General features: G+C 36.8%; 1 protein-coding gene across 1 annotated transcript; it reads left to right on the top strand.

Moving 5' to 3' along the window:
* The first annotated feature begins 924 nt into the window (after positions 1-924).
* On the top strand, positions 925-15,455 carry LOC110890707 (ABC transporter B family member 25, mitochondrial). Its single transcript, XM_022138332.2, has 20 exons — positions 925-1,421; positions 2,264-2,497; positions 2,589-2,775; positions 2,909-2,970; positions 3,364-3,407; positions 3,674-3,776; positions 3,924-4,031; positions 4,128-4,211; positions 4,337-4,397; positions 4,521-4,666; positions 4,755-4,871; positions 4,980-5,065; positions 5,527-5,615; positions 6,647-6,702; positions 7,618-7,698; positions 12,216-12,281; positions 12,360-12,452; positions 12,702-12,766; positions 12,876-13,011; positions 15,020-15,455. Exons 1-20 carry the CDS (start codon positions 1,164-1,166, stop codon positions 15,131-15,133), a joined length of 2,190 nt encoding a protein of 729 aa, XP_021994024.1. The 5' UTR covers positions 925-1,163; the 3' UTR covers positions 15,134-15,455.
* Positions 15,456-16,668: the final 1,213 nt, after the last annotated feature.

The raw sequence follows: 16,668 nt of genomic DNA, 5'->3' as shown, positions 1-16,668 counted from the left end.
AGGTTACGGGGTGTCATAGTTGTTTTGTTTTGCTGGGTCATACATATATGGGGCATGTCCTATATATGAACTAGTGTGGAACACATCCTCACTACTTGTACTTATTTGCGGTTGCATTTTAATAGAATCACCGGGGTAACCCTTTACCCAAAAAAAGTCATTAACTACTTTCGTCTCTCTTGCCAATGAACATAATGGGTTTGGGATCTTGATTCTTGATGGGGAGTTGAACCGTTGAATACACTACCAACATTGCTTATTACCAAGTCGGCTTCCACGTCCATTACCAAGTCGGCTTGCACGTCCTCTGAACCCTTGAACAAATGGATAACCCTCCCTCTGCTCATCTTTAAAATATAATAAACTATGTCAATAGTTAATACCAACTTACGCATCTCATACATTTATGACTTCCAAATCTATTCCGTGAGTGTCGCTCATAGTCCTTGGTTCTCCTTGCATCATTTTTTAAACGGAGTTTGCTCTGTCTCAAATATCCTCATGCTCTGCCTTAACCGTCCCGATGCCTTTAGGCTATACGGTATGGGGATCGGCTTTGGACCGTCCTCATCCGTCGCCGACCATCCAGCCATGCCGCCCCCCCCCCCCCAACGTCGTGTCGTCTCCGTCGGTATTCCGACGTCCAAGACGGAGCAAAACAGTGGGCCCCATTTCTTTTGTTTGTTTGTTTGTTTGTGGGATTTGTACATTATGCTTTAATACTTGTACATAGTTTTGTGGGGTAGGATCATCTAGCACCATTCTCCCATGCCCTCTAGTTTTGGAGGATGGACCATCTTTGAAAGGACTATGACGAGGATGGACCATCACCATCACCATACCCATACCCAGTAGCCTTATGGAAGTATCTACTTGCACGAGGCATGCCTTAAGATCTCCTTAGACTTGCCCCTATGTCCGTGTTTGCTTAATGAGCCTCTTACTCGTCTCTACAAACACCCCATACACAAACAAAAAGTCAAAATCAATGGTTTAACAGAAAAGTCAAAAGTAACGAGGGAATATTATCCCGTGCGAATCCAACTACAACAACGCAGAAGCTCGCCGGTGAACGGCGTTCTGTAAATTAAATTAGGCTCAACAACAACAAAATTTCACATCTCGATCTTAATCAAACATTTCAATGTTATAATTAACCAAAAATGCAGTCAATAATCAGCGCAAGGTGCGGTAATGCCGTTCAGATCCTTCTCCACAAGATGATGCCGATCTCGAGTTATTCTAGCACTGATTATTGTCGACAATTTCTCCGACGAAGTTTTTCCGATGATTTGCGCAGTTGTCTATTCACTAGGCAATTCTCCCTTCACCGGCGTAATCCGTGGGAAGTTCCGAGGAAATCCACGCGTTTTTTTGAGCAATTGAATGCTTTTGTTTCGGATGCTCCTGTTAGGAAAACTGTAAGTAAATTAGTTATGTTTGATGAATCCATTGCATTGCATTGCATTGCATTGTTGACTTAGTTAGTTAATATGATGAAGAAGGATGGATGTGTTTGCGTTAGCTTGTTAGGTTATGTGTTGAGATCAATACATTTGTGTTTATATGATTGTAATTGTCAAGGCTCTATGCTTAATGGATATGCTTCATTGACTAATAATACTACAGTTGACGAATCCATTGCATATTTGCTTTAAATTTATACTGCCAGTTTAGTTTATTGATCAGTATCATGAAGTATAGATGTGTTCATGTTAGCTTATGTTGAGATGAGATCAATACATTTAGGTTGATATGATTGTAATTGCCAGGGTAATGGATATGCTTCATTGACAACTTTCAGTGAAATCAACCAATTGTTATGTACCAATTGGTTGATAGATAATCCGTTGAGTGGATCAAACTCAAAAGAAATTAGTAAGATGCAAGACTTGAGATAAACTCTAGATTTTCATTCATATCATAAAATGGAGATACAGACTCGTTTAAATAAGACTAACAGTTGTAACCATCTAACCCACTACTCCATTTACTCAACTAAAAACTAATAACATGCCTAGAAAAAAGGAAATCATGCAAAGACTGGCGATGACCCATTAGCATACGGTTGTGGCACATAACAATCAACTAATACTACGGTTGATGAATCCATTGCGTATTTGTATGATTGGCGATTGCTTTGGCTTTATACTGCCAATTGACTTTGTTAATCAATATCATCAAGGATAAATGTGTTTGTGTTAGCATGTTAGGTCATATGTTGAAATCAACACATTTATGTTTATATGATTGTAATTATCAGGGTTCTACGCCTAATGGATATGCTTCATTGACAACATCCAGTGACAACGATGCAAAAGGTAAGAAGCTAAATAAGAAATGGGAGGAAAGTCAGGAAACAGATCTTGTTACAAAAGGAGAGCGGATCAATAATGCTAAAATTCTTAGTACACTAGCAAAGTACTTGTGGATGAAAGATAACATGGAGTTCAGGTTAAGAGTGCTCACTGCTATGGGATTTTTGGTTGGAGCCAAGGTTAGTGAAGGGAAATTTCTGTTAGGTTTTGTAAGATGAAAGGTTTAAGATGGTTATATGTGTTTAAAGGGGCTGTTTTTCTTTCTATCAGGTGTTGAATGTTCAAGTTCCCTTTTTGTTTAAGCTAGCTGTTGATTGGTTAACAACGGTGACAGGAAACCCTAGTTCACTTTCTGAGTTTACAGCTGCTAATTCAGTAGCGTTAGCTGTTTTTGTGAGCCCCGCAGCTGTGTTGATTGGTTATGGGATTGCAAGAACAGGGGCTTCTGCTTTCAATGGTACTTCATTGTGATGTAATTGCCGGTGCTTGTTGTGCTACTGTGTATTTGAATTCGAATCTTATATAATATAGCTTCCCCTACACACACATAACTAATAACATTCAGTTTGGACTTATTTTGTTTGTTACAGAGTTGCGTACGGCAGTTTTTTCTAAGGTTGCATTGCGGACTATTAGGTCGGTATCAAGAAAGGTACAACCGAGCCAGAAAAACAACTTTTCTTCCAAGTGGCACACTGTTTTAGCTCATGTCATTTTTCATGTTTCATATTATAGATGACAAGGTGGGCGGGCCGGGTCACGGGGCAAAACAAGTCATATTTTAGTATGGTTGAAATGGGTTGGGTTGACCTGCAAATACCTCTTTGTCCTTTTTAGTTATGATTACAAAACTATATTATTACAACAATAATCTTAATCTTTGAATAAAATTGATTTAGGAGTGTGTATGCATTTAGAATAGACTTTGGGCGACTTTCAACTCGATCAACCCATTTCCAATTTAGCTTAATTTTTTGTTTGACCCGTTGGTGATAAATATATGTTCGAAAAGCATAAAGTTTATGATATACTTTGTGTGATACAGGTGTTTACACATTTGCACCAGCTTGATCTGCGGTATCATCTTAGGTATATCTGTTAACAATTTAACATCCTGTTTAGTTTTGGAATATAAAGTACACAAATCTGTCAAATGATTTTTGAACTTGCTCGGAAACCCACTTTATGTTAGCATATTTGCCTGATTTACTTAAAAGAGGCTGCTGTCAGCATAATATTGGAATTATTGCCTTTTAATTTGCCGTGTTTGTATCAAAACAATCATTTCATCTACTTTCTTTAGCCATCAATACAAGTATCATACAGAATAATATTAGCTTATTTTCTATTTGCAGCCGAGAAACAGGTGCTCTAAATCGAATTATTGATCGTGGTAGTCGTGCTATTAACTTTATCCTCTCAGCCATGGTATTTAATGTTGTACCAACTATATTGGAGGTAAAAGTTGTCATCTTACTATTTTTCTTTATAGTACAAAGCCTGTAAATTTTATTGCTGTGGCATTTCAGTCTCTACTTGATCTCTTATTGTATTTCATCCTTCCTGCATGTTTCAATTCAGCTGACTCAGCATGTGTTCTTGTAGATTTCTTTGGTGTCGGGTATTCTTGCATACAATTTTGGAGCACCATTTGCATGGATTACTTCTTTATCAGTTGCTGCTTATGTCGCCTTCACATTGGCTGTGACACAAGTACCTTTTTTTCCTTTTAGTTTTTTTTTTTTTTTTATCTCTTGACTGAGAGCTGTTTTTTTAATGTATATTTACCTCTGTTTCTATAACTTCAAGTGGAGGACTAAATTTAGGACGGATATGAACAAAGCTGATAATGATGCGAGTACAAGGGCAATTGATTCACTTATAAATTATGAGGTGAGTAGTCAACATTTATATGTGTATCTTGCTTTCATATGTAATGATAATTTGTAAGATCCCCTTTTCTCATGCTTGTTATTGTTTTTCCCTTTTTGCATTGAGTTTGTATTTTTTTTTACCAGACTGTAAAGTACTTCAACAATGAGCAATATGAAGCAGAGGAGTATGATAAATATTTGGAACGTAAGCATCTATATTTCACAAGTTACCAGAACCCATTTTGACTCATCATCCAACACGCCCGCCCATCTTGCCACTTCTACTTTTTTTCCTTAATTGACTAACTTTAATATCATTTGGTCTCAGGCTATGAAGGTGCTGCGTTGAATACACAACACAGTCTTGCGTTACTAAATTTTGGACAAACACTGATATTCAGTACAGCTCTCACAGCAGCAATGGTATTGAGTTCAAATGGTATCATGAATGGTGTGGCGACTGTTGGTGATTTGGTAAACCGTCGTTATATTATATCTCTAGTGCTGCTTTCTTCGATAATTTAACTATGGTGATATAAGGTATTATTTATGATAAGTATAGGTTATGGTTAATGGACTCCTCTTCCAGCTGTCTCTTCCACTCAACTTCCTTGGTAGCGTTTATCGTGAAACCGTGCAGAGTCTTATTGACATGAAATCCATGTTTCAGCTGCTTGAGGTAAGTTTGGAATTTATATATATATTCACGTTTTGTCATCTTGCATTCTCGCGGCCTCTAATTCTTATCTTTGGTTAATTTGTTTTTCTTTTCTTCTTGTTTTATCAGGAGAAAGCAGAAATTAAAGATGGAGATGATGCAAAGCCTCTCAAGTTGGATGGGGGTAGCATTGAATTTGAAAATGTTCATTTTAGGTGAAGTTTCTCAGCTACTTAAATTACAACAGTGACCACTAATCAATTGTTTTGAATTGATTACCTAATATATAATGATAACTTAAACTTGGATTTACATGATTTATGCATTTGTTAAAAATATTTTGGTATCCACTGTACTTGATTTTGATCTCGTGACCTGTAAATAAGCCTCCTCCTTCATATATAATAGAAAAAAAGTGCTTTTGATTTTGGAAATTCAACCTAGTAATTCCTAAAATCTAGAAGTTGATGCAGATAATTTTCAAAGATGTTTATAATTCTCTTCAATAGTTTGATACAGTTACTGCTTGGCCCAAAGCAATATTTTCATAAATAATAAAAATACCAAAAAAGTAGTTCATTTGATACTCAAAAGTCAATAACACTTCCTTTTAGACATTAAGGTGTAGCAAGCATTGCATAATGTTAGATATGTTGATTTTCTTGCTTGGCTTTAGTTATCTGACAGATAGAAAGATTCTTGATGGGGTATCTTTTGTTGTGCCAGCTGGCAAAAGTGTGGCTATTGTTGGAACTAGTGGCAGTGGTGAGGTTTCTATTCTACTCAAACTATGTTATATTTCCAGCTGCCTCATGACAATACCATATTTGTTGTTCTTTTCATGTGAACATATAGTTTGAGTTCAAGCTCGTATTTATATCATCATCATACTTAGTAAATCCCACCAAGTGTTTATATCATCATCATACTCGGTAAATCCCACCAATAGCAAAGCTAAGGTAGGGTCTGAGGAGGGTAAGATGTAGACAGCCTTACCTCTACTCCGTAGGAATAGAGGGGCTGCTTCCTGTGAGACCCCGGGCTCGATAGTAGCATAGTTATTAAAGGTGTTAGGCGCACCCAAGGCGCATAGGCCTCGTCTGGGCCTAGGCGCAAGGCGCAACAAAGCGCGGGCCTGAGAAAAAAAAGCGCACAACAAAAAAAAAATTAAAATATTTTTGTATGATAGAAAATTACTACCATTCTTCAAATAAAATAAACTACAGCTATTATATAACATTTAATATCGTCTATTTAATACCAAAAGTTATAAAATGCTAGTTTATTAGTGTATAAAAGTAGTTTCATTAGATAAAAGTAGAAATCTAGCTGTAATCTTGCCGGAATTTAGAAAATTTGGCCGGAATCTGCGCATGAACCATCACATGGAGAATTAAAGCGCAATTGTCTTGACTTAAGGCGCAATTGTCTCGCCTAGCTAGGAAATTGGGCCTAGGCGCAAGAGGCGATGGCTTTTAACAACTATGGATAGTAGTTTTGCATTAAGCCTTGGATTTAAGGCACATAACACTCATCGGGACAAAGACCGATTGGTGCATGTACCCCCCGTGTCTTTCTGCTTTCAACTCCACCACTTGATGCATGACTAATCGTCCGCCGTTTTTAACGATATTTTCGCAAAATTAGTAAAATAACGTTAAAAGTTGGTGCAATTTCACATTTGCCCCCAAGTGCCCACACATATATGTATTATATGCGCACACTGCAAAATTGTTTAAGGAAAATCATATTACTTTATTAAATCTAATTCTTGTTATATTAAATTTCACGCGCAGGGAAATCAACAATTCTTAGGATGATCTTCAGATTCTTTGACACCCAATCTGGCACGGTAACTGGTTCTTTGTTAATTGCTGACCCAGTTCGTATGAGCTGGTTAACGGGTGATAATGTGTAAATCTTTTTTGTAAGAGATGGTATCGAAACACTTTTCATTCATTTCTTAAATAAACTAATGGGTTACCACCCGCACTCCGTAGTGGCTTTAAAACATAGATAAAAATAAGCAAATTGTGATGGACCAGTCTACGTGAAGATAAAAAAACCAGGAAAAGTTATCTGTTCAGTTCGTTACGAGTTACTGTATTGACACTCGTTATACCCATAAAAATGAATATCTGCGGCGGGTTCGAAATGTAATTGAAATAACCTACTTACGAAGGTACATATGGAAAATTTTAGAAAAACATTACGTTGAGAAAAAAACTAAAAAGAAACCATAGAAAATAAGTAAAAGGAAAAAAGCTAAAAGTTGACGGTATAAATTGTGTTACGTGAAGAATAATAGTTTAGGGGTATTTTACTAATTATTAGTAGTTTAGGGAGTCTAATGTAATTGTTTGGGTTATTTACTTATTTATGTACGTAATATGAAGGAAGGAAAATCAGATTTGAAGTTTGAAATTCTCCTATCTTCTCCAAATATTCTCCTAGTTCTTCTCTTTTAGGGTTTAACCCTATCAAACTGTAATGATAATAAAGTTTAAGGGTAAATAATGAAAATTAAAAAGAAAAACTTATTAAAGTTGAGGGGCTAAACATGTCATTATTAAAGTTGAGTGGCTAAACATTTTATTATTAATGTTGAGGGATTAGAGATGTTTGATGTTGAAAAAATAGCCTTTTAATATATATAATAATAATAAAGAGTGTGTTACATGTGAATATTTTGTTATTACAATAAGAGTGCAATTATTTGAACTAAAGTTTTTAAAAGGTTATCACTTACCAGATTTCTGCATTACAGGTGAGGATAGATGGTCAGGATATACGGAAGGTGACGCTTGAAAGCCTTAGAAAGCATATTGGTGTTGTTCCACAAGATACAGTAAGTTCGATAAAACTACATTAATCGATGTATTGAATGTTTGTTAATTGATCCATTTCATGTGATGCAATTTGCCACAACTTGGATCAAACAAACTAGAATCGGTTTATTGTAAAATTTTGAATAAAAAACCAAGTCTTTCAACCAAAACAAAGGAGTATTTAAAGCCTAAACCTAATCAGTAATTTAGGCAACAAACCAGGAAAAAGGAAACAAAATAAAATACCAAGTCTAAACCAAATAATACTGAATATTAATAATTAAAATAATGATTCCAGCTTGCTTCCCAAGTAAAGGCCAATTAGTCTTAACCCGGGTCTTCGACTGAGCCAGAGCTGCTGAAATCTGGGTCACGAACTGGGCTGCCACTTGGGCCGGCCCTAACTGCATCATTCTCCCTTTCTTCGGAAGGACTCATCCTCGAGTCAAAAGGATCATCTATCTCAACAACAAATGGCGAAAGATCAGCTACGCTGAAACATAGTTATTAAAGGCGCGAAACGCACTCTAGGCGCATAGGCTCCTCCGATTAGGGCCTAGGCGATAGGCGCAAAAAAAACGTGGGCCCGAGAAAAAAAAGCGCACTTAAAAGAAAAAAATTAAAAATATATTACGTAATGAAAAATAATATTTTCTTCAAATAAATTAAGCAAAACTTGAATGTAACTCAAAACAAGTCCTATGACGAGTCTAATATGTCAAAACAAGTTTGATTATGTTGCAACATCAGTTTAGATGTCAAAACATTGGTCTTATATGCTTAAAACCATTTTATGTGCCGAAAGGCCATTTTCGGAAAGTTAAAAGTACATAAAATCGACTCGTCATATAACTAGCCAAACGACATGACCATAAGGTATAACCTCAGAGGGTTATTCCCTATATTACTACAACAACAACAACAACCATACCCAGTAAATCCCACAAATAGCAAAGCTACTTATAGGGTCTGGGGAGGGTGAGATGTAGACAGGCCTTGCCTCTATCCTAGGGATAGAGAGGCTGCTTCCAGAGAGACCCTCGGCTCCAAAACGAACAACATGCCAACACACCAAGTCAAACAATATAGAAATAGCATACAACATCAATTGGACATAATATAATGTAAATAGGAAGCCACCAATACCAAGAAAGTGATCAGAGTGACACAATATAATGTAAATTATGTATAATAGCATACAACATCATTTGGACATAAACACCAGAAAGCAATCACTGCAATCATTGGTAAAGTCACTTTAAGAATAAGAAAGACCTACATCCCTAAAAACCACCCAAGACTTTACTGCAATATCCTCTAGAAGTCCTTAACCCTAATCCTACGCCTCCACGAAGTCCTATCTTGGACCATGTCCTCAGAAAGATGCAACTCTAGTAAATCATGCCTAATCTGCTCATCCCAAGTCAGTTTGGGTCTACCTCTTCCTCTCCTCCCCTCCACAGTAAGAGTTTCCACTACTCTAACTGGTGCCGTCGTTTGCCTCCGCTTCACATGCCCAAACCATCTCAATCTCCCCTCCTTAATCTTATCCGATATACTAGCCATTCCTAATCTTTCTCTAAAAACCTCATTTCTTATCCGATCTAACCTCGTGTGTCCACACATCCACTTCAACATCCTCATCTCTGCTACTTCCATCTTGCGCGCTTGTGACTTCTTGATAGCCCAACAGTCTGTTCCATATAGCATAGCTGGCCTAACTGCTACCCTGTAAAATTTCCCTTTACTTTCGTTGGGAACCTCCTATCGCACAAAACCCCACTGGTTGCCCTCCATCTACACCAGCCAGCTTGTATGCGGTGGGTTACATCACTATCTATGTCCCCATCTCTTTGTACAAACGACCCCAAATACTTAAATTTAGTTGTCTGCGGGACCAATTGATCCTCAATGGTGATTTGGGTGTCATCGTCATCGGCTACACCACTGAAATCACAGTGTAGATACTCAGTCTTAGATCGACTAATCCTTAGGCCCTTGCCCTCTAAAGCTACGCGCCACTCCTCTACCCTCGCGTTCAGGCACTGTTTAGTCTCTGCGATCAACACAATATCGTCTGCAAAAAGCATGCACCAGGGAACTGTCTCCTGAATCAACTTGGACAACTCATCCAAGACAACCGCAAAAAGAAAAGGGCTCAACGCTGACCCTTGGTGGAGTCCTACCTCCACAGGAAAAAAGTTTGTATCCCCTACTATGGCCATAAAATGCACTTGGTCGAATCCTAAGATTGACCAAACGGGTCAGATTCGAAAGTCAAAGCGGTAGTCAAACTGGCTTGACTTACGACTAAATAAAAAGCACTAAACTAGAAATGATGAGTTAGACATGTTTGAACATGTCTAATAATTTTATAAAACTGATTTGGTGTTAAAACTTTCAAGTTTTAAAATCTGAAAACGTTTTCGTCGTAAAATGCACTTTTGTGCATTTTTTACTTTTAATTCATAAAACTTTGACTCGTCGCTTCGCCTACTAAATGTGGTAATTAGAAGGTGCAATCGCAAGGGATTAATACCTTCGTGATTACAATCACATTGCAAAGTTCATTTGAACTTTGACTTGACCAAAAATGGTCAGAACCGAAAGTCAAACAGAAAGTCAAACTGTTTGACTTTTAGCTCATAATAGCTAAAATAATGAAAGAACTAAGGAAAGTACTTACTTGTGTTGAAGAACACTTTCAGAACTTTAGATAGGAGGCTTCCAATCAGCTTGGAAACAAGCTCCAAGATAGAGAGAAAGAATTTTTGAAATGAGCAAGTTGAAATGAGGACTTTGATCACCTATTTATAGTGATCAAGAGGCCACCAAATCATGCAAAGTGCCCATCCAGGTGTTATGGCAATGCTTAGTGTCCTCCCAGGTGTCTAAAGCAGGTGAGAAGTGGCAAAAATCGCGACTTGGGGGCCAAGAAATGCAGAACAGCCAGCTGCCAATTCTGCTGTGCTGGGGGGTCCTTACGGACCGTAAGCCTTTTAGCTGGCAGAACTTTTGGTTTTTGGCAGTTTCAGCCCTTGGACTTGTATAATCGCATTTTGTCATTTTTAACCCCTTTTAACTTAATATTTAGGTTATATAAAGGTGTTAAGGCACGTGTAACTCGGATTTTGTTTTGGAATTGTCGTGGATATCGTTTCGTTCGATCGTACGGTTACGTGTTTCGTAAATAAAATATAACATTTTATTGAACACGAAAATGATCGAAATTGTACAATGATTGAAAATGTGCAAATGTCACAGAACCCTCTATATATAGGGAAGAAAAGGAACCAAAAAGAAATAACTAATTACATTCGGGTACACCTATCATTGCATGTAAGGACATCTATAATTACATGCAAGGACTCTTAATTGCATGTAGGCACCTCTAGTTAACAACTAGGTCCTTCAACTATTTACAACTAACACTCCTCAAGTTGGAGCATAGATGTTAATCATGCCCAACTTGTTACATATGAAGTCTAATTGTGCGTTCCGGCATGGTTTTGCGAAGATATCCTCTAGTTGGAATTCCGTCCTAACATGAATTGGCTGAATCGATGGAGGATCCTTTTGAGTACCGAGTATCGTTATATATATAGTGTGAGGTTCATTAGGGAACACTAAAAAAGTGGGGAACCGGGGAACACTCTTAAAGATTTAACTTAACATGTTAAAAATCATTTTTTAACAAATTTTTCGGCGCTTTTCCTTATAAATACTTGTAGAAGCAATTTTAATAAAAAAATTCAAAAACTAAAAATATAAAAAAACAGTTAAAAAAAGGCTTAATTTTTTTTTTGTTTTTACAAAAATGATTTTTTTATTGCAAAAGCGCTGAAAAATTTTTTAAAAAAATTGATTTTTAACATGTTAAGTTAATTTTATAAGATATATTTTTTACTTGTTTTTTAAACATTTTTTTTATATTTTTTAGTTTTTTAATTGTTTTATTAAAAATGTTTCTACATGTATTTATAAGGAAAAGCGTCGAAAAAAATTTAGAAAAAGTTGATTTTTAACATGTTAAGTTGAATTTTTAAGAGTGTTCCCCGGTTCCCTACTTTTTTAGTGTTCCCAATGAACCCTCCCCTATATATATATATATATATATATATATATATATATATATATATATATATATATAGGGTGAGGTTCTAGAGTGAACAGTAGTGTATTTGTGAAATGTGTGAACAAATTCTGGCCATTGATTTACACATGTGTATACACTTGTGTAGTGATAATCAAGGGCTAGGATTAGTTAGTGTTCACAATCAAGGGCCGTTGGTGGTGCCGGTGAAGAAAGTGTACGGAGAGAACAAAAGTATATAAAGCAAATAATACTGAATATTAATAATTCAAATAACGATTCCAGCTTGCTCCCCATGTAAAGGCCGATTGGTCTTAACCTGGGTTTTCAACTGGGCGAGAGCTGCTGTAATCCGGGTCACGAACTGGGCTGGCCCTAACTGCATCATTATGTTTCCTATTAAGTTGGCATTTGCATGATTTGCAAACTGTTGTTTATGAGCAGGTATTATTCAACAACACAATATTCCACAACATTCAGTATGGTTGTCTCTCTTCTACCCCTGAACAGGTTCATTCATTTGCAATATGCTGTTTATAAAAATATAAGTTAATGGCTTCTTTTGACTAATCAATAGACTTCTTCTAGGTATATGATGCTGCCCGAAAAGCAGCAATTCATGACACCATCATGAAATTCCCTGATAAATATTTCACACTTGTTGGAGAGCGAGGCCTTAAGGTAACTACTTTAGAATATAATAATTTTGTTTATTTTGCCTTTATTTGTATGTCAAAGTACAGATATACCCCATTATCGAAATTGCCACAAGTTCATAAATTCAATTGACAGGGGAGGGTAACATATAAATCATGTCTTTTAGATTGTTCTTGTTCTCTTTATGTGCAATATAGTTGAGATATAATTTTACAAGTCAATCGGTTTTACACAAACTTATACTAGTTTTCCTAATTTTTGTACTCATTGAAGCTTAGCGGTGGAGAAAAACAACGAGTTGCACTAGCTCGTGCGTTCTTGAAAGCACCAGCAATTTTGTAAGTTGATTGTCTTATCAATAGCTCGTGCTTTCCGGCAATTTTGCATTAGCTCGTGCATTAGTTGTTTAAAAAAAGGTTTGAATTTTAGATAATATATTTGTTTCAGGTTGTGTGATGAAGCAACAAGTGCTCTAGATAGCACAACAGAAGCAGAGATATTAAGTGCACTAAGGGCACTTGCCAATAACAGAACATCTGTCTTTATTGCTCATAGACTTACAACTGCAATGCAGTGTGATGAGGCAAGTCCTTCTTTTTTCTCAAAATATTCTCCAGTTGATAGCCGTTCCATAACCAAAAGTTTCAGTTATTGAAAATGTATACTCGATTGGTTCATTTAGGTTCGTTTTCGGTTCGTTTTCCATTGGGCTTCATTTTTGAATTTGTCTTGCATGGGCAGGGTTAATATAGATTTGGGTTTTACAAAAATAAAAGATATTAATAAGTTATATATATATATATATTTAGACCTGAAATTTTGGACTTTACTCCTCCACTTAAAAGATTTTTAAACATCAAATCAAACATTTGAATTGGTTAACAAAACTGAGCACCAAACCATCAAATATTTGGTTGGCTCTGTTAGTTTAACTACGGTTGGATTATTTGGTTTTTTGCTTACTCCTACCTAATGATACTACATGATAGGCTTGGCCTTTGGACTTGTTGACTATGAGCGAGCCGATTTTGGTTATGTTTTAAGCTAAAGAAATAGCAAAGGAAAAAAAGGAAGAGTTAAATGCCCGGATAGTCCCTATGGTTTGGCCTTTTTTCACTTTTAGTCCCTAACTTTCTAAAATTACAGCTATAGTCCCAAACTTTTTCAATTTCGTTCCCGGATAGTCCCTGGCACGGATGGAGGTTAATTTTCTTAGTTAAGTGGATGTGAAATGACAAAAGTACCCTTTCTAGTAAAACCCCTAAAAGTCCATCCTTTCATTCAGATCACTATACCCACCATCAACTACAACCACCACCACCCTCCATCGGAGACCCACCACCTCCGCCGTACATCCACCATCTCCGCCATTAACACCACTCCACCCCTTCAACCACCCCCGCCACAAATAACTCATCACTTTTGACCCAAAAGTCAATAGATCAGCCTAAAAAAACCAAACCCATTACAAAAGAACAAAAGTCAACGAAACCTATCGGTAGTTTGACTTTTACAGAAGACGATGAAGAAGACGATTTTGTATCAGAATTCAAAGATCTACCATCCAGATTCAAGAAACACTGATACCCGATCTAGAAGTGGTCTCAAAAACCTCAAAAACATATCTCAACAAAGCCAACAAACACATCTATAAAGGAGTAAACCCCATCGTTGGTAAAAAATACGCACCAATAGCCACTTCATTCTTCTCATTTTTATTCATTTTAATCCCATTTCTTCTCGTATCCCTCATTTTCAACCAAATAAAAGTGTATTTCTCGCTTCAAAAGCTAATAATATTCATCCAAATTTACCTATCAATCTACTTCTCTATACTCGCACTCTCCTCACTTGTAACCGGTCTCAAACCGCTCAAGTTTTTCTACGCTACTTCGCAGAACACATATGTTTTCCTGCAGCTGTTGCAAACGCTTGCTTATTTGTTGTACCTTCTGGTGCTTTTGATGTACATTGTGTTGGTTTTTTCAACTGATTCGAGTATTGTTTCCAAACTCTTGGGGCTTGGGCAGACGTTTGTAGGGAGACGGTGGTTGAAGGGGTGGAGTGGTGTTAATGGCGGGGATGGTGGATGTACGGCGGAGGTGGTGGTTCTCCGGTGGAGGGTGGTGGTGGTTGTAGTTGATGGTGGGTATAGTGATCTGAATGAAAGGATGGATTTTTAGGGGTTTTACTAGAAAGGGTACTTTTGTCATTTCACATCCACTTAACTGAGAAAATTAACCTCCATCCACGTCAGGGACTATCCGGGAACGAAATTGAAAAAGTTGGGGACTATAGCTGTAATTTTAGAAAGTTATGGACTAAAGGTGAAAAAAGCCAAACCACAGGGACTATCCGGGCATTTAACTCAAAAAGGAAACATGTCAAAAGTCACCTAAAGAATATTCAAATGCATAGAACCGACTACTAAATCACCTTTTTAAAAATTTAAATTTTTAAATGTTATAATATACCTTTAATGCATAAGAAAGCGCTAAAAAGTCACCCAAAGAGTTGCATGTTTTAAAAACCTTAAGACCCACATTGGGATGGTAATATAAATAATTATTTTGTGTTCTTTTTTTCATTAGATTATAGTTATGGAAGGTGGAATGGTTGTAGAACAAGGTCCTCATGAAGTTCTTTTGTCAAATGCTGGTCGATATGCACAACTCTGGTCACAGCAAAATAGCACCATTGATTGACTTGATGACGTCATCACCCTTCCATAAAAAGTCCCCTTTTCCACCTCCTTAAATAAGGTAATTGAGCCCATGAAAATAATGGGCCGAGTCTTCTTTCACATTTTATTATAGCCATTGATTGTGTCCCAAAATAAGGTCTATATTATGAGGAAAAAGATATTTTTAACGAACACCAAACCTCACAAACTTGTATTGGAAAAAAGGCATTTGGCAGGGTTTTGGATGTGTTGTCAAAGTGTACTAGTTATTGTGTCTGTACTTTGTAAAAATTAACTCTTATTGAAAAAATTTATAGAAGAGAATAGAAATCAGACGAAGGAAATCTGTGAATGCATGTCTGTAGCTTACGTCATGTATCGAGTTTTACTTTATTTAGTAGTTTATTGTATGTGTTTGATTGTAGTTTGTACTGGATTAAATGGGATTTGTTGTAAATAACCCATTCGTACGGATGAGTCATCCGTGCGAATGGGCTATAGTCTCAATCCGTACGAACCGAGCCCATCCGCTCTTACTGGTACGTGTGGATTTGCGAGGTCTATAAATAGTGGACGTGGGTTCTTCATTTGTAACTTTTTGGCTAGAGTAGCAAAGCTCTGTCAAATTCTTTTCACGGTTCTGTAAAGCAATTTTATCAATGAAAAGAATGTTCACCGGTATCGTTGTGTCTATGTTCACTTCCTACTCGGATTCTGCACGAGATACGAAGATCAACTAAGCCGGTCAGAGCATTCGGAGCACCGAATCGGTCCTCACAAAATCTCATTCACTGTGATATGGAATAAACAAGTTGCTAGAATAAAAAAAGGGGGAGTTTTGTCATTAGTTCATTGTTTAGGGGGTTTATTGTAACTTTGGTAGGTCGTCATATGCCATCGAGTCTGTAATTGTTTGATATCCAATTGAATGGAAGAAACTTTCCCTCTCTATAGCTTTCTTTCTCTCTCTATCTATTGGATCGTATCACATTGCATAAGATCGTAGTACACACTCATTGAATCCTTAAGTATCGTTTAAAATCCTTAAGTATCACATTGCAAAAAGTAACGACCTATCGGTTGTTTTTTACAATTTTCCGGTTGTTTTTTTACAATTTTCCTATAAAACCTTATACTATTACAGTCGACATTAAAGCGCCCTTTACAATTTTCATATAAGAATAAGACCCTGTGTTGTGAACTAATCTAAACACAACCAAGTATTAATCAAATTAGGCACTAAACGACTTGATTCTATTGAATTAATGTAATGATTACAATGGATAGGAGACAATATACACCCGGAACAATCAGAAGGAGATGAGAATCAGATTTAGAATTTAGGATGAGAGAACAATAACCAATTTGCTTAAACAATCTTTTTGCCCTGTTCTTTCCATCTCTCGTGTGTTATATTCGTCAATAACTTTTCCTTCACGACACAACAGGCCTGCTCTCTTGATGGGCTCCTTGAATGGGCTGGTAAGTTGGGCCCGTGCTGAACTAACGTGGTTCATAACATTACCCCCTTTCAAATTCATCTTGTCCTCAAGGTGA

This window comes from Helianthus annuus, chromosome 11 (genome assembly GCF_002127325.2).
Source record: "Helianthus annuus cultivar XRQ/B chromosome 11, HanXRQr2.0-SUNRISE, whole genome shotgun sequence".
Taxonomy (NCBI): Eukaryota; Viridiplantae; Streptophyta; class Magnoliopsida; order Asterales; family Asteraceae; genus Helianthus; species Helianthus annuus.
Note: the sequence above shows the minus strand (reverse complement) of the source record. Positions and strands in the feature narration are given on the sequence as shown.

Coding starts and splice junctions, on each gene's coding strand:
- LOC110890707 (XM_022138332.2), top strand. CDS start 1,164: ATGCAGTCAATAATCAGCGCAAGGTGCGGTAATGCCGTTCAGATCCTT. Junction 2,776..2,908: donor AGGGGCTTCTGCTTTCAATG/GTACTTCATTGT, acceptor TGTTTGTTACAG/AGTTGCGTACGGCAGTTTTT. Junction 12,767..12,875: donor TTGAAAGCACCAGCAATTTT/GTAAGTTGATTG, acceptor TATTTGTTTCAG/GTTGTGTGATGAAGCAACAA.